The 21,616-nt window shown below is 38.8% G+C and overlaps 1 protein-coding gene across 2 annotated transcripts in view; it reads left to right on the top strand.

Annotated features, from left to right (window-relative positions):
• Positions 1-20,124, top strand: part of TMEM135 (transmembrane protein 135) — a 185,584-nt gene extending 165,460 nt beyond the window's left edge. Inside the window, exons 8-14 of one of the 2 annotated variants that reach the window (XM_069883353.1) lie at positions 1,735-1,804; positions 7,105-7,272; positions 12,943-13,006; positions 13,686-13,762; positions 15,373-15,471; positions 16,118-16,185; positions 17,786-20,124. In XM_069883353.1, coding sequence (XP_069739454.1) covers positions 1,735-1,804; positions 7,105-7,272; positions 12,943-13,006; positions 13,686-13,762; positions 15,373-15,471; positions 16,118-16,185; positions 17,786-17,918 — 679 coding nt within the window. In that variant the 3' untranslated portion in view covers positions 17,919-20,124. The remainder of the gene's footprint in view (positions 1-1,734; positions 1,805-7,104; positions 7,273-12,942; positions 13,007-13,685; positions 13,763-15,372; positions 15,472-16,117; positions 16,186-17,785) is intronic. The other variant, XM_069883352.1, reaches the window with a different exon arrangement.
• Positions 20,125-21,616: the final 1,492 nt, after the last annotated feature.

Below are 21,616 nucleotides of genomic sequence, written 5' to 3' on the forward strand. Positions count from 1 at the left end.
ATAAAATAATAATGGTAATAATAATAATGAAAATAATTAGAAAGTAATAAAATATATTCAAATATAGCCCACCTCTCGATGACTATAGTTCACCACAAATGCTGCAGAACAGACATGAGCGGATGGGTCCACAGCTAGGAGGGAGTTGGTCTCTGGAACTGGATTCAGGATCAGGAGGAACCAGACAGATGAAGTCCTCACTGGATGTTGGCCATCGCAGAAGAGAGCGAGAACCTCTCAAATTTATACTGAGTATGACGTATATGGGATGGAATACTCTGTGTGTTTAGGGTCACCTACCCTGTTTGCCCCTCCTGGCAGATGGGCTCCTTTTCCACCAACTTGAGGATGGCCTTTTTTAAGTATAAGCATTGTCCTTTTTGCATACTAATGCCCTGTGTTATCACTTTAGAGAAGAACACTGTCTCCAAAACATGCAGTTTGTTTTCAGAGAATTGAAGTTACTTAACAGCAATTCAGTCACAAATCTGACTCTGATTTACCTCAAACTGTAACAACATGGCAACTTGTATGATTTGCTGTGGTTTTTAATTGAAAAATATAAGGAAGTCAGCAGTGATTCCTCAGACATGACTGTTTCAGACAACGAAAGACTTACAGGGGGAAGATAGCTCCTGCCATACATAGTTTGTTTCAGCTGAATTGCTTCTACCTGTTTTGCCTTAAATACCCTTATTCAGTTTGCTAGATACAGTTTGTAGCTCTTCTACTGTTTGTTAAATACAAGGATAAAGGGACCGTGGGTGGAGAAGAGCATTTTTTCTGTAAGGTTTGAAACTCTTAACTCGGATATTCAGAAAACTTTCAGTTTTCGTTCTTAATGGTCTTACAGGTTTCTCTTCCATATGGTTCTCTTCAATATAATTGAGTCTAAATGCCTGTAACCTGATCACATTCTCATTACAATTTTTGCCACAGAACTGACCTTACAGGTGATTTATGGCCATTAGACTTCATGGCACATGATTCAAAACTTTCAAGATATTTGGCACAGTATATAAATTGTGTAATTTATTTTGCATTAAAACTTAAATACTTGGCTGTAGCAAAATTTAATGTTCAGACCTGGTATAACATTACTTCTTTTAACTCTGCATAATGCAGGGCTAACAACAGTACAATCCGTGTGACCCACTATCCCAAGCCAGTTTCTCTTAAATGCTCGAGGTCAAATTCTCAGTCCAAAGCAAGAGCTGCATAAAAAACAACACAGTAGAACAAATACCTCAGAAATGAAGGGCTTGTAATTGAGGGAAGTCTCACGGGGTATCTCTGTGCATTTGCATGTTCTGCATTGCCCTTCAATGAACCTTACAATGGTGTGAAGGATGTAAGTGCACAGATAACGGATGCTTGGTCAAATATGCTTCCAGAACCACAGAGCAGAGACAGACTGGGAAGAGTCACATCACTTCTCCCTGTTGAACTCAGCAGAATTTTTATTCTTTAATTTTGTATGTAGTGTGTAGCATGGCAAGAGGTTGGATGCAAATAAGTGTGCAGACACTTCTTGCTGTGCAACTAAAGTATTCTTAGGTTTTATTGTCCTTTTTATGGCATCATTAAAGTTCACAGTGCAATGGATAATGGGGAAAATGAGTGGTGGGAACATAGCACTTTATGTATTTAGGCAAAAAAAAAATTATGAAGTCTCTTATCAATGATGCTGAAAACAGCTACAAGTTAATATGTGTTTCATTGTGCTTTTTACAGGTGCAAACATGGCCCAAGGCATAGATGCTGTAAACACTATGGAGATAATTGCATCTCGTATTGTATTAAAGTAAGTGCAGAAAAAGTTAGATTGACAAACTCTGGCAAAGACAGAATAAAAATATTTAGTCAGAAAAAGTGTGTATTTAGGAAGTAAGAAAGGAGCCTGTTACTCATTCTTCTTCTATTGAAAATGTGACAAGCCTGAAAACAGATTTTCTCAGTTTAGTACGGGGTGGTGGGGGGGTTAAAGTTCTCTGGTCTTTCTTAACAGTAGAGAATGAATAACATAAACTGTGTGGGAAAAAATCGACTAGCAAGCAAGCAACTCGTTTAACTATGTGATGCACTTCATGGCTGAGCCCACTTGTGACTCCACCCTAAATAAAGCACCTGGAATGTGCTGCTTCGGCAGGCAGCAGAGCCCTGGTGCACGTACAGCTGCGCGGGTCTGGCACACTGCAGCCGGGTGCTGGGCTTGCTCCCCCAGTCATTTATTTTAAGGGCTCTGGGTAATAAGAGATTGGTCACAGTTGCTGCACCCAGGAAGAGTTGTTAATGTCCGGTGGCATAACTCATCCTTCTTTATTTATGTGATCAGCGCATTTTTTTCAGAGGAGTACTGTATAGTGATTTGTTTTGGCTGGTGTTAGGTTGGCACAGGTGGTACCACCTGCTGTGCCTGTTTTAGGAGTTGATAAGACTCCAGAAGGTCTCAATCACTTCATAATTTGCCCGATTTTATTTATGCAGCAGCGAAAATGGATTTGAGTATCTTCAGTTGGTTTTGATACATATTACTTTCAAAAATAACTTTCTAAAACTAAACTTTTTTATACAGTTAATGTTATGTCAGAAGAGCTATGCCTTAATTTAGCATTAGAAGAGATCTAGCACAACATTTATTCACATATGTTTATTAACAGCATCATTTTGTGTGTGGAGCTGTTTATGCTCTTTTTACACTGCAGTATATTAATGTACTGCTGTGTAACATGGATATAAGTTGCAGTGATGTTGATAGGATTTGAGGTGATGCTTAAGTGTTCTGCTGAATTAGGATGAGAATATGCAGTAGAGCGTTCATGAATAGTTAAGAGTAGTTACATCACTTTTCTGTTGTAGGTATGACACACTTAGCAGAAACCAGACTAAAGTTACAATTTTAAAACCTCTCGCCAATGTCTCATTCCACTTCATGTTTCATTCATGGGCTGTTCCCTTCAAGATATAACATCTTGGGACACAGACTTTCTATTCAGTGCTTCCTGGCCACCTGTGTTTCTCCTGTTTACAGAGAGTTTATGTTTGGTCAGCATCGTCTGCAGAGCAAACATTCCCTGTGCCTTCCTTTGTGGTGTTTTCCGCATAGATATGAATGTCTGGCATTCAGAATACATGTCCAACACTGCAGTGAATGTTATAGTCAAAGCAACAATTAAAATTAAGCAGGAGTTATTCTATGGGTTGATATTCTGCATTTCCAGATCACTGTTCATGGTAGTATCTCCTGTGCATCTTTTTTTCATGGGTGCCTTGTTGTAACTTCAGTATGTTGCATTTTTACATAGAGTGCTATCTTTCATTACTTATGGATATTTTACAGTAGTTGCCTCTTAAATACTGTTAGTCAAGGCTTGCTTTCTGAGTTTTTTATTAGTCTTGCACAAAATCCTTACACAACCTGTGCTATATGCTCAGCAGTCACATCTCTAAGTACCTTCATAACACCATTATTTTACAAGTGCAGTTAGGACAAACAAGTATGGATTTCTGTTAATGTATTTGTAATGGAAAGATGCCCTTTCTCCATGGCAAACTGTCGCAGTCTGCTGGAAGAATGTGTGTGTGACTTTGTGGGTAAAGAGAGAGGTGATCAGACTCTTGTAGAATACATAATCAGCTTCAAATGCCTTTAAAACAGAAGGGCGACCAAGAAATAGGAGTTAGTCTTGTTGAATTACTCTAGTTGAGAGACCTAAACCTGATTTCAGAGTGTGAGTTCCTCAGATTACAGTAGACTGTCCCCACACTAGTCTCTGTCCTTTTTCAGGTGGATAGAGAGATGCGTTAATGATGAAAAGAGCAAGAAAAACAAAGAGGTCATATCCAGGAGTGTCTGTCCTCTTCAGTTGTTTACTCAGCAACATTTTGTTTGTGTTTCATAGACCCTTGAAAGGGATGAAGGGAGAAGAAAACCCAGCTGATAATGGAGTCGAACTGAATGGAGTCTTGACCTGACTAAAAATAATAATTAAAAAAAAAAAAAAGGCATTTTTATAAGGCTGTTCTCTCTTTAAAGAAACTAGTTGTGCGTTTGAACTATACTTCATCCTTGTACCAGTCTTGTTTAGTATTTTAGTACAACTTAATCTTGACTACAGTAATATAATCAGGAAAATATCTCTGAAGGCAGCCAGATCTTTGAATTGCCTGCCTTTTCCTTGACTTAAAAAAAATTAGAACGTAAGTGAAAACATTTATTTTTACGTATTTGGATTTTTAAAGATCCAAAATTCTTGATGCATTTTCAGTTCTCTCTAGGGCTGTTCCTGGAGTCAATCAATAATAACTGCAGGCTGACATGAACATCTTTTTGTAATTCCATGTCTGTAAGGGAGCTTTCAGATCTGTTAATGATCTGATGAGCTGCTTATTGCCAAAATTTCCTGTCTGTGTTATATTTTCCTTGACCTCGAATATCTTTTCTCAGTATCATATCTGTGCTTTAATTGTCATCGTGTGCTCCTTTTTTACTGCTTCACATTTAAATGCACATTAGCTAGTTGACATAACTCTTGATAGCTTTTATGTAATGTTTAGTAATGATATGTGACCTGATTTCCTAGGCTTCATTTCAAAATTTAAGTATTTTAAATGCTTTGAATTTGTAAATGTCTGAAAAGAGCTGCCAGAAGCAATCAGACAATATATTTTCCTCTTTTGGATTCCACTTGATTATAATGAGGAGATATTAGCCAGCAGCAGTAGTTCAGTTGGCCATTCTTTTCTGCTGATGCTATGGATGACATTAGATGACCCTCACAACTTACCTAACAACTAAGATAGCTAAAAAGAGCATGAGATTCTTTGCTGGGGAATGTGATATCTTGAAGGAAAAAGAGCAACTGTATACCCAGTAAAAAATTTAAATATCTTAACCTATTATTATTATTGTTATTGTTATTATTATTATAATCATCATCATCTAATTCTTAATATATGTATAGCAATGGTTTAACAGAGTTTTGGTGTATTACTGAACTCTTATGTACACGCATGTTTTTCTGAATTTGAGTTATATCAAATATCTTGACTGTATTATTAACTTTAAAAGAAATCTGTTTCTTAAAAGGCAAAAACAAAAGGGGGCTATTTGTTGAGTTTTGCAGGTGTATAATTTCACTATGCCGCTTCTTCTGGCTGATCCGAGTTCTATCTCAAAATCTCTGTGGAGAAATGGCTCTAAGTAGAGTTTTGTTTGCTCACTCGTGTGAGTGTCCTGGTATGCTCTGCTGTTCTCTACTGCCATTAACATTTTAGGTCTTTTTATGAAAGACAAAAGTGACAATATTGTGTGTTGATTAGAAAATGTAATACTTCCTGTGATGCTGAAAAACACCTGTAAGTGTGATATGGATTCACCTAGTTTATTTAACAAACTAAATAGAAAGTTTCTTTGCTCTACTTACTGCTGTTTGGTGCACATCAAAGCTAAGACTCAGTCCTTCAGTTCAGCATTTTTAAGTAGGCTACTCATAAAACTAAAATCCCAGGAATATTTGAGTGTTTCCTGTTGAAATTTTAAGTGTTTCCTAGTGCAGTGTCCCTCACCCCATCAGAGTAACCTTTCCTACAGCTGGGTGAAAATGTCCAACTGACTGTACTGTTGTTTGATCTCTTGTTTTGGGCCTTCAATCGTAACAGCTGAGTTTAGGACTTTCTTTTTATGTAATGGTATTATAATAATCTGATTTTTTTGGAATATGAGGGCTGAGTACTTTGTACTAAGGTACCTCTTCATTTTAGGGATGAATGTACATTCGTCTTGATTTTGACATTTTAACTACACAAAATTTACAGAGCATTTATGTCTCTGCCTACCTCACATACCTTTCAGTGGGCGTTTTCATTACAGAATCAGAAAACATTGGGTTATTAGCAGTTCAGTACGTACACTTTACATACCTTTAAGAACTGCAGAGGAAGAAGTGGAAATTTTTCATTCTTACCTACTGGATCATTGGATGGCACAATATATTTTCTTCTATTTGATTCCCGTAAACCACTTCTTAAATAGCAGGGAGAGTAATTGCTTCAGGAAAAGTATATCACTGGATGTTTAACCATGATAAAATTCTATGAGCTTTATGATGCATTATAAAGTTCTGTAGGAGGCAAAAATGTTTTGAGTTTCTGAGTTTGAAAGGTTGCTCAATCAAATCCTCTGCCAGTTATCCTTGTAACTGGAATTGTCTCCGTATCCCCAAGTAGCTAGCAAAAAATGAACTACAGAAGTCAAGAGCATTGGATGCCTGCCTTATTTGCCAGTGCACAGATAGTTTTCAGGTAAGGCAGCTTCCAGCCAGAAAAATGATAAGATTTAATTCAGAATGACTCAATAAGTTCAGCCATAGGGTAAGAATGATGATAGGAAGCTGTGTGGGAAGTTATAGGAAACTGGAGAGAAGGATTTGGAAAGAAAAAGTCTGTGTGTTTTTGTGACGTGGTATAAAAAAACTGATCTATATCCAAGGTGGAATAGTTACATAAAATCATTGAACCCATGTTATCCTTTCTCAATAGCTCTGCATATAGTGTCCCTTGTTTCACCCTTTCTTTTGCTCCAGGATCACTCAGCATCCAGTTTAGTTGAGAGAAATTACATGAGCATGTGCCAAACCAACAGGGTCAATTTCTAATTCTCACACTTTCTGAATTTACTTTTTGTCAACTTTTTCCTCCTCTAGTGGTTTCTTCAGACAGTGCTCTTTTTTTCCACTTCATTTCTTTCCTCTATATACCCATTTGTGGTTAAAAGCTAGTCACTAACATGGAAATGAAATAATTTGGATTATTTCAGAGGACAGAATTTTGGAGTGGAAGAGAAGCAGAGTTTGTCCACTGAAGCTTTTCAGATATTTATAGGAATTAAAGGAGAGTCAGCTGTCTGTGATTTTATTGCCTTTGCTGTTTTACAGAAAAATCAGGAAAAAAACCCACCTGGTCTTGAGTTTGAGGATGGGGATGCTTTTTACATGGCATCTGCAGAGCTGGTTTTAAACTGCTTCATGTAAAAAAATAAATACTTCTCTAGATGTTTTTGCTTTTCCTTTTTCTGAATTTGTGGTTTCTTACCATTTTCTGTAGGGCTTCGTTAGGATGTTTAGCATCGGTTACCTGATCCAGTGTTGCCTTCGGATTCCATCCACATTCCGGCATCTGTTTACAGAACCATCGCGGCTACTTTCCCTCTTCTACAACAAGGAAAATTTCCAGCTTGGAGCTTTTCTGGGATCTTTCGTCAGTATATACAAAGTAAGCTTTTAACATACAGAAATTATGAATGCCATGTTTTTTATTTCGGCTTTTAGACTATCACAAAGACCTAAAAAGTTTAGCCACTGGATATTACTGATACTGTTTACTTCAATATTGCAGTAATCAAGTTGTAAATAAAAAAATAATCTTCCATTGTGTGTATTTTTTCACAGAATCATAGAATGGCTTGAGTTAGAAGGGACCTTAAAGATCATCTAATTTCAACCCCGCTGCCATGGGCAGGGACACCTCCCAGTAGATCAGACTGCCCAAGCCCCAGCCAACCTGGCCTTGAACACCTCCAGGGATGGGGCAGCCACAGCTTCCCTGGGCAACTTGTGCCATTGCCTCACCACTCTCATAGTGAAGAATTTCATCCTAATGTATACTATCAGCCTTCCCCCTTCCAATTTAAAGCCATTCCCCCTCTTCCTATCACTACCAGCCTTTGTAAAAGTCCCTCCCCTGCTTTCCCCAAGCCCTTTTAGCTACTGGAAGGTCGCTATAAGTTCTCCCTGGATCTTTCTCTTCTCGAGACTGAACAAGTCCAGCTCTCTCAGCCTGTCCTCATATCGCCTGTTGTTTCTGAATAAAACAGATGGATTTTGCAGCATTGTATCAAGATGAGGAAATAGGGAATACGTAAGAGAAAGTGAATGCAGATTTCAGAGGGACTGGCTGTTACACAAAAACATGTTAGTGCAGACACAAGTAGTGCCAGCAGTAGCAGCATAGTTGCTAGAGAGAAGCCATTTGCAGATTTTTTTGGCTCAAATATCTGGAATTCTTACTTGATGCTAAATAGCAGGAGATTGCAGAATATATATCACGTGTAGCTGAGGAGACATTGCACTTACCATTTGGAAATCTGCTCTTTTACACTGATACACATTCATACAGCACTGTTGGAGTTGATCAAATTATGCTTATCTATGCCAAAAGAGCATGTGACCAAGCACACGCCCTAAGGGACAATATATTGCATAGTGCAGTGCTGAAGTGGCTTTTATACTTTAATATTCTTAATCACATGTGTTATTTTTCAGCTGTCATTTTCCTTGCTCTGCAAAGTTAAGATAATTCTGTATCATTCAGGGTAAATATTATGTACTGAAAAATTAAAAGAACAAATTTTTTTTTTTTTTTAGCAAAAGAGCATGTAACTTGACTTGCAATCAGGTTAAGACACAAGAATTTGTAAGTTTATAGAGCTCAGAATTTTTTTATGGCAAAGTGCAAATGGGCTGTTAAGAGTTTTATTGAAAATCAGATTTTTGCTCAAACTTTAAGAAAAGAGCCTTTAGAGAAAAAGAGTATTTAAATTGCAAAAGCTGAAATTATTTTGATGTCTTATAAAAGCTCCAAGTGCAAAGTGTAGTTTAGTTCTATAGATACTCATTTTACAAGGGTGACATAATTGGAACTTTATGTGTAGTTATATTAAATATGTACTTTCTGTTACACAGATTTGAGTTGCATTGTATTTTTCTTCCAGGTTGAAGTAAGCATGTAAGGCAGGAGAGATTCTAGTCATTCTAAAAGATTGAACCACAACAAAAAAAAATTAACTGCTTGATGCATTTTGAGCCCAAGGGAATTACTTTATAGCATACGTAGAAAAAAAAGTCCATCTTGTCTGCAAAAGTAGTCCAAAATGCTGTTGCAGGATTGTAGTAGTTTTACCATCAGTATTTGGTTCTCAGCTTACTGTTAATTAACATTAGCAAGCATGGTTTTGCAGAAAATGAGTTGGCTATGGTAGCCTGGTTTCCTTTTCTAAATTAGTGTACAGGTTTTGAGTAGTAAAGTTGACTGTCATAATTGCAGTGTGTCAATGGTGTTGCAATGAATTTATTTGTTAAAAATGTGCATTTTGGAATAGCTAGTGAGACCACATCTGTGGTTCTTGGTCCATTTTTGGGCACAGATGTTATTTCATTTCTTCTTATAATTTTAATGTCTTTTTCAAGAGTAGGTTCACCTGAAGCCCAGAGAGTTGATTTGAGGACTGGGTCATAAAATGTGAGAGGAGAAGTGGGGAGGACTGGGTTTTAAGCTGGAGCAAAAGGGCTCAGGGAGGATTATATTGCTGCCAGTGAAAGGCACTGGATACAAGCTGAAATACAGGAGATTCCAAAGAGATGTAAGGAAGTATTTTTTTATGTGAGGGTGGCCGAATATTAGAACCGGTTACCCGGTGAGACTGTCTAGTCCTCATCCTTGGAGATACTCAGAACTCAACTAAACAAGTTCTTGAACAACATGCTCTAATTAAAATGAATGAATGCATGAATGCCCAGAGTCGGAAGGGACCCACAAGGATTATCTAGTTCATCCCTTCATAGGACAACTCCAGCATTCACACCATGTGCCTAAGGGCGTTGTCCAAATGCTTCGTGAATATTGTTAGGCTTGGCACCATGACTGCTTCCCTGTTGAGCCTGTTCCAGTGCTTCTCTACCCTCTCTGTGAATAACCTTTTCCTAATAGGATAACCTATTTTTTTTTAACCTAAACCTCCCCTGGCTCAGCTTCCTGCCATTCCCTTGGGTCCTATCACTGGTCAGCAGAAAGAAGACATCAGCTCCTCCTCCTTCCCTTGTGAGGAAGCGGTAAACTGCTATGAGGTCCCCTGTCAGTCTCCTCTTCAACTGAACAGGCTAAGTGACTAGCCTCTCTCCTCGTACGGCTTCCCCTCTAAACCCTTCACCAACTTTGCGGCCCTCTTCTGGACACTCTCCAGCAGCTTCGTGTCCTCTTTATACTGTAGCGCCCAGAACTGCACACAGTACTCGAGGTGGGGCCACACAGTGTGGAGTGGAGGGGGAGAATCACCTCCCTCAGCTGGTTAGCAATGCTGTGCTTGATGCTCCCTGGGACACGGCTGGTCCTCTTGGCTGCCAGGGCACACTGTTGGCTCATGCTCATCCTGCCATTGACCAGAAACCCCAGATGCCTTTCTGCAGGGCTGCTATCCAGTGTCTTTCACCCTGGTCTGTATGTACATTCAGGGTTGCCATGTCCCAGGTGCAAAATCAGGCACTTGTTAAAATTCATGTGATTGGCAATTGTCCATCTCTCCAATTTGTCTGGATCCCTCTGCAGGGGCTCTTTGCCCCAAAGAGTATCAGCAACTCCCCTTAGTTCTATGTCATCAGCAAACTTGGTTAGTAAACCTTCGAGTCCTGCATCCAGGTCATTAAAGAGTACTGGCTCGAAGATGGATCCCTGCGGAACCCCACTAGTGAATGGTCACCAGCCCAATGTGACCCCATTCACTATAACCCTTTCAGCCCAGCCCATCAGCCAGTTGTTCACCCCCTGTATTGTGTGTTTATCCAGCTGTATGCTGGACATTTTGTTTAGAAGGATACTGTGAGAGGTATCATCAAAAGCCTTACTGAAATCCAGAAAGATTACATCAACTGGTTTCCATTGGTTAGCTGGATGGGTAACCTTGTCATAGAATGAAATTAAGTTCGTCAAGCAGGACCTTCACCTTATATACCCATGCTGGCTGGGACCAATGACTGTGTTGTCTTTTAGGTTTTTTTCAGTAGCTCCCAGAATAATCTTGTCCATAATCTTACCAGGCGCTGAAGTGAGACTCACAGGCCTGTAGTTACTGGGGTCATCCCTGCTGCCCTTCTTGAAGATTGGGACATTTGTCAGCTTCCAGTCAACTGGTGCCTCTCCAGATTCCCAATAGCACTTAAAAGAAAAGTCATTAAATTTCTCTGCTTTGTCTCAATCCCTGTTTATGAGGTATCCACATTCATCAATTAATGGGCCAATGTTATTTCTGGCCTGCCTTTTGCTATTAATATATTTTCAAAAGCCCTTTTTATTATCCTTCACAGTACTGTCCAGCTTCAACTCTAGTTGAGCTTTGGCTGCAGGAATTTCTGCCCTACAGTGGCAAACGGCATCCGTGTAGGTCCTCCCACGTCAACCAGCCTTGTTGCCACTGGATGTACACCTTCCTTTTATGCCTCAGTTCCAGCAGAAGAGCCCTGCTCAGGCAGGCTGGCCTTCTCCCTCTTCTGCTTGACTTCCAGCATTTTGGGATTGCTTGGTCCTGTGCTCTTAGGGGATGGCACTTAAAAAGTGACTGGCACTGATGGACCCTAACACCTGCAAAATCTTTTTCCCAGGGGACTTTACTAAGCAGATCTCTGAGCAACCTGAAGTCTGCTTTCCTCATTCAGAGCAGAGGTCTTGCTGTCAGTTTTCCTCCTGTTACCATAGATGTTAAACTTGACTGCTTTGTGGTTGTTGTGGCCAAGGCAGCCTCCCATCCCCACTTCACCCATGACACCCTCTCTGTTAACAAATCCAGGAAGGTAGCTTTCCTGGTCAGTTCCCTCAGCACTTGTACCATGAAAATATCATGCAGAGAGTTGAGGAATTTTCTGGACCTGTTTGGACCAGCTGTGTGGCACTCCCAGTTGATATCTGGCAAATTGAAGTCCTCCATGAGGATAAAGGCAGATAACGTGGAGGCATCGCATAGTTCCTTAAAGAATAAATTGTTGGTGTTGTCATCCTGGTTGGGTGGCCTATAGCAGGCTCCCATGACGACGTCCGTTTTAATTGTCTGTCCCTTAGTCCTTACCCAGAGGCTCTCAAACTTCACCATTGCCAACTCCAGGCTCCATGCATTTCAGCCCTTTTGCTACATATGCCAACCCCTGACCTTGCCTGCCACCACGTTTCACTTACGCCAATAGTGTATCTTTGGGACTGGGCCAAGGCTTCCAGCTCCTGCTTATTCCTCATGCTACATGCATTCGTATAGAAACACTGCTTCAGGCTGGAGGGTGGACCAGATGGTCTTCAGAGGTGCCTTGCAACATGAATTATTCTTTGATTCCATTAAAAGCACACATTACATGGATTAAATGGATTAAGAGCCTGAGCCATGTATTTCAAACTAGACATCAGCAGGGTGTTGCACTGAATTATATCATATTGTCTCAGTGCCATTAGCACTGGAATGAGCCTTGCTAAGCAGATCTCAAACCATTTTGAAGCAGGCAGAAATTTACCGGGGATGAAATTTGGAGACAAAGTATGGATTTCCAAAACAGTTGAAAAAACAATGCGTAGGATGTGGGAAATGTGGAACAATCTGTATCATCTGGTAACCTGCAGTCATCCATATTTTACTGCCACCTAAGCCACAATTCCTTACATCCATTCTGGCCTGGACAGGTGTGCATTGTTGTCTGCATCGACAAACAGGCTATTATGTGTCTCACTGCATCTTTTAATCATCTGCACCTATAACTTTTTTGATTGAAATGTATTCCTGGTTTGAGACTTTATTGGATGTATGGAAAAAACTCAAGGGGTTTGATATGTAGTTGTAAACAGACTTTGTTATGGGAAGGAGTTTAGACAGCTACAGCAAATGAAGATGGTGTGAATTCAAGATCAGCTTTGGAATTGCATTGATATTCAAATTAGATTGACCTGCTCTCTGATTTTGAAAGAAATGGTGACAGTGAACTGTTAAAATATTGGTATGTTTCAGGTGGTCTGAGTCACAGTACACTCTTAACTCGTACTGTGTACTATATTACTAGCTTATAGAGGGGTATCTCCAGTCTATGGGTTATGAAAGTGGAATAACTTGGGATAATCCTGCTCTCTGTTTGCCTACAGGGTACTAGTTGTTTCCTGCGTTGGGTACGAAACTTAGATGATGAACTTCATGCACTTGTAGCTGGTGAGTCCAGAAAAGCAGTTTGCATTTCTTCTGTTGGAACTCTGCAGATATTTCTCTCGTGTGCATAGTTGGATGGCTGTCCTCCCCTTCTGTTTTCAGACTTGTGTGATGAAAATTGGACCATATGCATTAAGGTTGCATCAGAGTGAATGTGGTATTTAAGATGATTCCAGATAAAGAGTTGCAACTAAAATTGTAAGGCAAATTCAATCAAATAGTGTGTTTTTGTTGTCCTTCAGGGACAATATAATATTATATGCACAAATGTGAACTTATCCTTTATTTTCCAACTGTAGAGATGCAAGGTTGAAATATTGACTCTCCCATACATGACAGAATACACATTTGCAAGGATGAGCTCCACTGGATCTGAAGGACGCTTCTGCCATGAAATCTGTGTGGCGGTGCAGGTCCATCCCTGCTGTTTGTGCATCTATCATGTATTGGAACCTCAGAAGTCTCTCTTCCTTGTGGGATGAGAGAGGAAATTTGATGCTCCTGAGCACTGAACTACAGCTTTATTTCAGGGATTCAGATCTTTTTTTTTTTCTTAATGATGTAAACCACACTTTGATGGGCAGCACAGGAACATCACTGAGCTTTGATGTAGCAACAGTACTGCAGCAGCAACAATAAATCACAATCTTAATAATCTTTTTTTTTCTTCTAATTGTTACAGGGTGTCTAGCAGGAATTTCTATGATGTTTTACAAAAGTACTACTATCTCTATGTATCTGGCATCCAAATTAGTAGAGGTAAGATGTTGTGGTTGAAACACTTCCTTATTTCATCTGTTTTTTCAAGGCAGAAAATGAAATGAACTTCACAGGATTTGTCAGACAATTCCAGTATAATACAAAGTTGTGTGGCTTTGGTGTATTTCAGTAGATGTGTGCCTAGGGGCAATGCCATTTTATGGTCTCATTTCTTTCTTATTTTCCTTTCTGTGACTCATTTAAAAAGTCCTTTATCCACTGGTCTCCATGTATATTCTCCGTGATTTTTTTTAATCTCCTGATAGCCCTTTGCTTTGTAGCTTTTGCAGATTTTTTAAATCTGAAAGTTCCAAGAATATCTGTTTTGCCAGAAATATAAATCAAGCCTTCTTCTTAATTGCAGATTTATTGCCAAAAGCTACAGCTTAACTTCCTGCCTTTGTTCCCTAATTTTGGCATTCAACAGTCTAAGATAACTCAAAGTAACTCAGGTTTTAGTCTATAGCTGGAGTTGTTTTTCAGTATACTTCAGCTGATTGAGTTCCCAGCTTTGCAGCGAACTTCGCTCTAATTACCGTTTTTCAAGCATGGATCATTTTTATGAACTTGTTAAAATTTGGAGCCCAGGGAGAAAAAAAGTTGGTAGCATTTGGGTATGTTGATTATACTTTGCTAACCAGCTTTTGATTTCTTACTCTGATTTTTCTGTAAAATTGGGACTTAGTCATGGTTACTTCCCCAACAGCATCGCTGGAATAAGTTGAGAGCATCATCGCCAAATCACAGAGCTTTCTCTTGCAGACCTCGGGGGCTTTGTTCCCTAGTGATATTTATCCACCTCCATTACCAGAGCAGAATTCATTTCAAGGAATATAAAAGGAAGGCACTCTTTTTTAAGCAAAAAACCCAAACAGAAATAGAAGATATACTCTGTTTATTCTTGCTCCTTGTAATCCTGTATCAAGCTCTGAAGGTAGTTTGCATATTGGTTCTATAAAAACAACTCTGAGTTATCCATATTGACTTTTAGAACATCAGATATAAGAAAAACAATATTATCTTGTATTGCTGATGGTTTTCTCTGGATTTTGAGACATTGTGGCTGCAGTGAAATAAGGAAAGTCCTGTGTGTTCTTTCTTTTTTATTTTTTTTTTACTACTTTTGTCATCTTACGCAAGCCAAGGGTAACTGACCAGAGAGGCGTGTGCTGCTTTGGAAGGTCAAGCTGTGCCCGGGAAAATAAACTTTACATGTTTTCTCAGAGAGAAAAGTATGTGATTTCAAGCTGTTTAAGAACAGTGAATATTCACTTTGTTGGAAAAGTTATTGCCTTGTTCTTTTGCTTTTTTAAACTGAAGAATTTCACATAGCGAAGTTTCCCTTTTTATCTCTAAGATCTATACTACTCTTTTAACACCTAAGCTGTTGCTAGGTCCTGTTCTGTGCATTAGTAGCCTCTTATGCTATTGAGCTTCAATAACTTCTATAAGCTATCCCAATCAATATCAGATTTGGGAACATGCACAAAAATATATTAGCATAGGTTAATAATGTTGACATTTTACATGGAAAAGTTGAAATAAATAAAAAGTTAAAAGCTACTTTTACTTTACTTTGTTTTGTTCAGCATTTCTTGTTTATTTTATAGACTATATACTTCAAAGGCATTGAAGCAGGGAAGGTTCCCTATTTTCCTCATGCAGACAGCATCATCTATGCCATTTCTACATCAATATGCTTTCAGGCAGTAAGTATCATAGAGTCATAGAATCACCAGGTTGGAAAAGACCTATCGGATCATCGAGTCCAACTGTTCCTATCAAATACTAAACCATGCCCCTCAGCACCTCATCCACCTGTCCCTTAAACACCTCCAGGGAAGGTGACTCAACCACCTCCCTGGGCAGCCTGTTCCAGTGCACAATGACCCTTTTATTTAAGACCCTTAACATGAAACATAAAGGTGACTACAAGAAATAGTAGATCACAAAAACGCAGAGTGAGTGAGGAATAAAATAGCAGGTAAATTTGGAATCCACAAGTGCAAAATCATATACGTAGGAATAATAAGGATTACTGTTGCTTTCTCTGCAATGAGATCTACATTAACTACCACCCCTTTTGAAAGGTAGCCCTCTGGGAACATCAGTCTGTGCTTGTTGTGGTCATATAGAGCAGTGAATTCAGCTGTGACAGTTTGTCTACTGATAGTGCTGGGCACTGACTGGTGATCACAGCTGCTTTCAGTCAGCGGATCTTGAGATGATTAAAAATAATAATTTTAAATATATATTTCTGTAACTATCCTTTCACTAGTTGTGGCAATGTCATGTAGAGGGTGAAGCTTTTGCCTGACTCTGTCAACTGGCTCTGACAGAATGCTCTCCTTGCAGGCTGTCATGGAAGTTCAGAACCTGAGACCATCATACTGGAAATTTCTTTTACGACTAACAAAGGGCAGGTATGTAATTGGGGTTACGGTGTGGCTTGTCTAAACATGTCATTGATCACATTCAGCTTTCTATGACATTTGCTGTCAACAACAGAGCCATAGTGAGATTGGATGGGCTAATTTGCTGAGTGTCTACTTTACTTACTTGAAGTTCTTTGCTGCTGAAGAGACCCTGCTAGGTTTAGTCTAATGACAGGAGCAAAGTGTTAAATCTAGTTAAGACTATTCAGCAGATGAGTGTTTTACTTGAAGGGGGTTTTTATCTTTAGTTCACTTGTAAGGGTGGAATACTTTTGGATTTCAGTGGAATATGAAGAATCTGGTAAATAACTATACAGGTTGAAGAAATCCTGTAGTATGTACAGTCACTGATAGCATGGGATTTCTACATGTTTAAAAGTGTTACTAGAAATGTCAAGAGCCTAAGAATATTTTGAAGACTCAATAGTTTTTTGTAGAAGACATCTGTTTCAGTTGGAAGTGGAATATTTTTTGCTTGGAAAACTAGTAAAAGATTTTCACTGATTATAACCATAAATTTACACTGTAATAGCTTGTTGGATATTTTTTCTTTTACTTGCTATGGGGATCTAACATGCTTAACTTTAAAAACACATTTTGCTGTAACTTGTTTATGAAAATACAATTTAGTGAAGTGTACACTATTATACTGAGTTAGTACGTGGCAGAAACAAGCAACCAAATCTCAATGTAGATCAGTTTATGAATAGGATTATGAAAGGTGGGGTTTGTTGTGACAGTGAGCTCCAAATTACAAAAATAGATGTGAAATCAGAGGCCAGTCCCTGGAGCATGTTGAGCCTGTACTCCCCATGACACATTACGCTCTTAGCTGGGCATGAGGTGACTGAATACATTACTAGACTTAGTGAGAAGCTTTTTTTGAGATGCCTGGAGAAACTCTGCAGGCAACCTCTGAGACTGTGCAAACACGAAATGGAGGAGGATGTCAATGCAGATTTCCAGTTTGGGCTGCATTTTTCCCTCTTGTGCTAATCCCAAGATCGCTTTAGTTGAAAGACAGGAGGGAAAAGAAATTCTGTTCTGCTTATTTATTTCATCTGAAACAAATCTCTATAATAGTAATTTTGACAGTCTCTCCATGGAGTCAGTGTCTTGTGGCATTTCATCACAGGTCTTTCACTCTCCAGTTTTGAAGGGAAAAGAAATGGACATAGATTGTAACACCCATAAGATTTTTATCCAGGCTTGGGGAGGCATTGCCAGAGTTTGCTCTGCTGGGCTGAGAGAGAACAGTCGTATGTTTTGTTTCAACCTTTTTTTGTGGAATTAAAAGTAGAAGACGATTCTCTTCTTTTTTTGACAAGTCATGTTATATAAAGTGCATCAATACAAAACATTATTAATCAAATTGTCAAATGTATTTTTTTTTAATTCTTTGTTGCCCAAGGTGAAAAACTTACAGTCTCTGAAAAGTACACGCTGAAGCCTTTATTTCAGAGATTTGCATTAATTTTAATAATTTTACAACTAAATTAAATTCATTTTTAAAACTATAATACTTTTAATTTTTTGTTCAGAAGTAAATAAATAATCTGTTCACTCTTTCATATCGCTTCTTTTTCAGGTTTGCTCTCATGAACAGGAAAGTTTTAGATGTATTTGGTACTGAAGCGTCTAAGAACTTCAAGGATTTCACACCTAAGCTTGACCCAAGATACACTGTTGTGCCACCAGAGCTTCCACTGGAGCTGTCTTGAAAGTGATAGGATGTCTTGTCATTGAATGTTATCAGCGTTTTGTCCTGAAGAGTTAATTAACTTAACAGTCATATATATGGAGGAGGGCTTGGGCTCCACTTCAGTATTATTTCAACAAGAAATGCTTTTTACCAATCAAAAATACTGAAGCTTTGCAGGAAGATTTGCCTTAGTGATTAAGCCCCTTCCATAAGCAGAAAATACTTCTGTATTTCTGTAGTTGGATGACAGTATGGTAGATTCCTGAATGAATTAAACAAATGAGTAATATATTTAGAGAAGTAAAACATAAATATGCATAGTAATTTCAAAAATTCTGTAGTTCCTACCAGTAGAATATTTCTTGGTAAAACTAACAAAGGAAGACAAATGGCATAGTTTAGGTCCAAAATTTTACCTGATCTTAAAACTATTGCAGTCAGGTGGAAATACCTCCTTGGCTTTCTAAATTTTATCACTGATTTATATCAAAAGAGCAACCACCCACTCATTATTTAAAATCACAGTATTTTTACATAGCTAAGGTTGCACAATAAGGCATTCCTTAGGAAAACAAAATGCATATTAATTCAGAAATTGCATTCCAGGGCTATAAATCCCACTGACGATACGGATAACAGACAAGGAAAATAAGGCAGTGGTAGCAGTGACTGCTGCGCTGTGAGGAGCAGTGGGGTGTGGTGCTTAGGATCTGCCAAGTGGAAAATGACAAAACCGGCAGAGGAAGGAATGAAACATTCCAGCCTGTGAGATGGAGCTGGAAACAGCAGACAGTTACAAAAATAAAAAAGCCAAGAACAAAACAAAACAAAAATCCCCTAAAATATACTGAAATTAAATGTTTATTTTTAAAGGGTTTGACTGTGTCACTTTAGATGGCATTGGGTTGTTTGTCAAGCTGCGAAGCCTGCCAGCATTTCAAGCATTTCTTCAAGAGAGAGCTGACCCCTGGGGTTAGGCTGCTACAAGAGAACAGTTTTGATGATCGTATTAATAGTATTTTTTAACTGGTACTTGGTGAAGAGTGATTTTCCATCAGTCCATCAGAGAGCTAGATTCAATTTAGTATGGTACTCAATGCAAGTAACCACCTACACAAATTCCATCTCATTTTTAGCCTGCATATTTCTGCAGATAATAGTTCGTGTTCTAAAGCAAGACCTTGACATGCTAGTTGCTTTTTTTGCTTTTGGGGGCTTTTTTTAATTGCAGCCCATTCAGGTGATGCTGAATGGTGTTCGTTACCCTAGAACTTAATGAAGAGAGGAACTATATTCATATTCAACCAAAAAGAGACAAGGTAAGCCAGGGAACAGAAATTACAGTAGGTTGCATGTGTTTTAAATAGAAAAAAGAAGAAGAAAACTGTTTTATTGGAAGTCTTTGTCAGATGATAAAAATTGGATTAATTAATAGAACACTTGTCTTGTTAACACTGTAATCCTACCCCAGCCTTAAGCATATTTTAATTCCCATTTGTTTAATTTCTTGTTACCAAATATGCAGTAATTTTTTATCATATTTAGAGATGTCATGAAAATTGTACCAGTCTGTGCACAGAATCTGCTTCTTCATCAACTACTGTAACAGTAATGCTTTATCACTGTTACTAAAGGTGATTTGTACTTTAAAACAGAGTTCATCCAAGTTAATGTGAATAAAGTTCTGCAAGCTAGTTTGTATGCAATATTTTATTGCTTGAAATATTATATTAAAAATCCTCAAAAGGAAATAAAAGTTAATTCAACAAGAACTATAAAAGGATTGTTAACAGGTTTGTAGTGTTTTTCCACTGGAATATAGTCTAAAATATTTGAGCTTGTAAAGTCTGAGAAGTTATATATTTTAGGTAATATGTTAGAACTCACGCACTGTTATGGATACCTTCTAGTGTAACTGTATTTCATTCTCAAACTTCAAGATATTTTATAGATGGATTTTTTTTTTTCACTGGAATGACAATTGTGATTGTTTCTCTATTTGAGTTTAAAAAAGTACTACATCTCAGCAGCTAAATGACAATTTTGTCTATTTTTTCTTGCTTCCAAAATTCACAGTCCTTGTTCTGAGTTATTTTCATGTAATATAAAAAGAAATTAAAAGTTTTTAAATTATTTTTATTCAAATCAATTATATGTAAAAGAAAAAAAAAAAGTCCTAATGTTTTTCCCAATAATAAAGAGTTGCTGCTTGAAAAAGTGACTTTTTGTCTATGTTGTCATTAAACCATCTGGAGTCTTGAGTGAAGTAGTACTCAGTGGTGAATGAGTGCCAGGAATGTGCCTGAGCATTCAAATCATACGTACTTGTTGGAAAATAAAGTCCTGGTGCAGTGCAAGTGAAGAGGGAATGCCAAAATAGTTCAGCTGACAGCTTCAGCCCTGCACTTCCATGGGTAATGATGCAATATGGATTGACGTTATTTAATGTTTCTTTTTTGAACAGAGAAAGCCACATAGCTGGTTATGAAGGCTCTGAAAAGCTGCTGCCTCCAGCTCTGCCTGCCCCGTGGCCAGGCGGTTGGGCCTCATGTGACTGAAGTGGCAGCGTTTCCAACCACCTGATGCGACATGGCTATTAATTTTTTTAATCCTATGATGTGTATTTGATTATGTAGAACTGCTGGCAAAGGAAGTTGAGTTTGCAAAGAGAAATATTTGCTCAGAGGATGATGGGGAGAGGTGGGTCAACCTGGAATACCACAGTTCCTTGAGAGAGGTTTGGGGGTCTTGTAGGGAGGCTGGTGCTTGGATCCCTGCAGGCGTCTTGTGAGGGTGTGCTGAGAGCTGCTCTCTCACCGGTGGCTCCCAGGACTTGAGCAAATATGTTTTTAGTAGGCAATTTTTTCACCTTTCCTTGAGGTTGTTTGCATGCAGGCCTCATCTAGCGAGTTCATCACCAACCCTACCACTTTTGCCACACCACCCTTGTTTTGCGTCTCATTCTTACCATGGTGTAGTTCCTATCTTGCACCCAGACCTCCATGCTCACTGCGTCAGATCCCAGCCTTTTGCTCCAGTTAGCAATCTTAGTTCTTCATCCTTCTCTCACCTTTACCCAGCCCCACGTCAGCTGTTTCTCGTCCTCCCTTCTGTCTTAGAAGCTCCATTTAAAGCCTTTGGGTTCCTTTTTTCACTTCTCTTCCAGAACCGCTCTGTCGGGCATCCAAGGGAGTGCTGCTCCTGCCCAAGGGAGCAGTTGGGCAGGGATGTCCCCCTGTGCACCCCAGCTTGTGGTGTCACGCTTGGATTTTCATCCACAGAGCTGCTTTAGGAGCAGCAGAATTCAGCAGTACAGGTATAATGTTTCCCCTTCCCAATCCAAGACATTGTGGCTGTGACTAAGTTTTATGTGCAAAATCCCTAAGTGAAGGTTGCAGTCAATCTTTCATCTTTTGTGATAGATACTCATTAATACTCTCTGCCTGTCATCTTGCAGCTGATTTTCAGGCCATATCAAATTGCTCCTGTTGCAGATAGTCATTGCTTATTCCCAGTCCTTGTTGGAGATGGTGAAGTTGTTGATATCGGCCACTGAGATCCACTAAAGGAGAGGATTTTATTATTTTTTTTTTTTTACAAAACCCAAGGCTGAGGGATTTGCTGGGTTTTGTGTGGTGGATACTTCCACTTGGAAACACATGAAAGCATCTAAAATTTTTGATCTTTAGAGAGCAAAAAATAAAAGCAAAGAATGCC

Source organism: Phaenicophaeus curvirostris, chromosome 1 (genome assembly GCF_032191515.1).
Source record: "Phaenicophaeus curvirostris isolate KB17595 chromosome 1, BPBGC_Pcur_1.0, whole genome shotgun sequence".
NCBI classification, from domain to species: domain Eukaryota; kingdom Metazoa; phylum Chordata; class Aves; order Cuculiformes; family Cuculidae; genus Phaenicophaeus; species Phaenicophaeus curvirostris.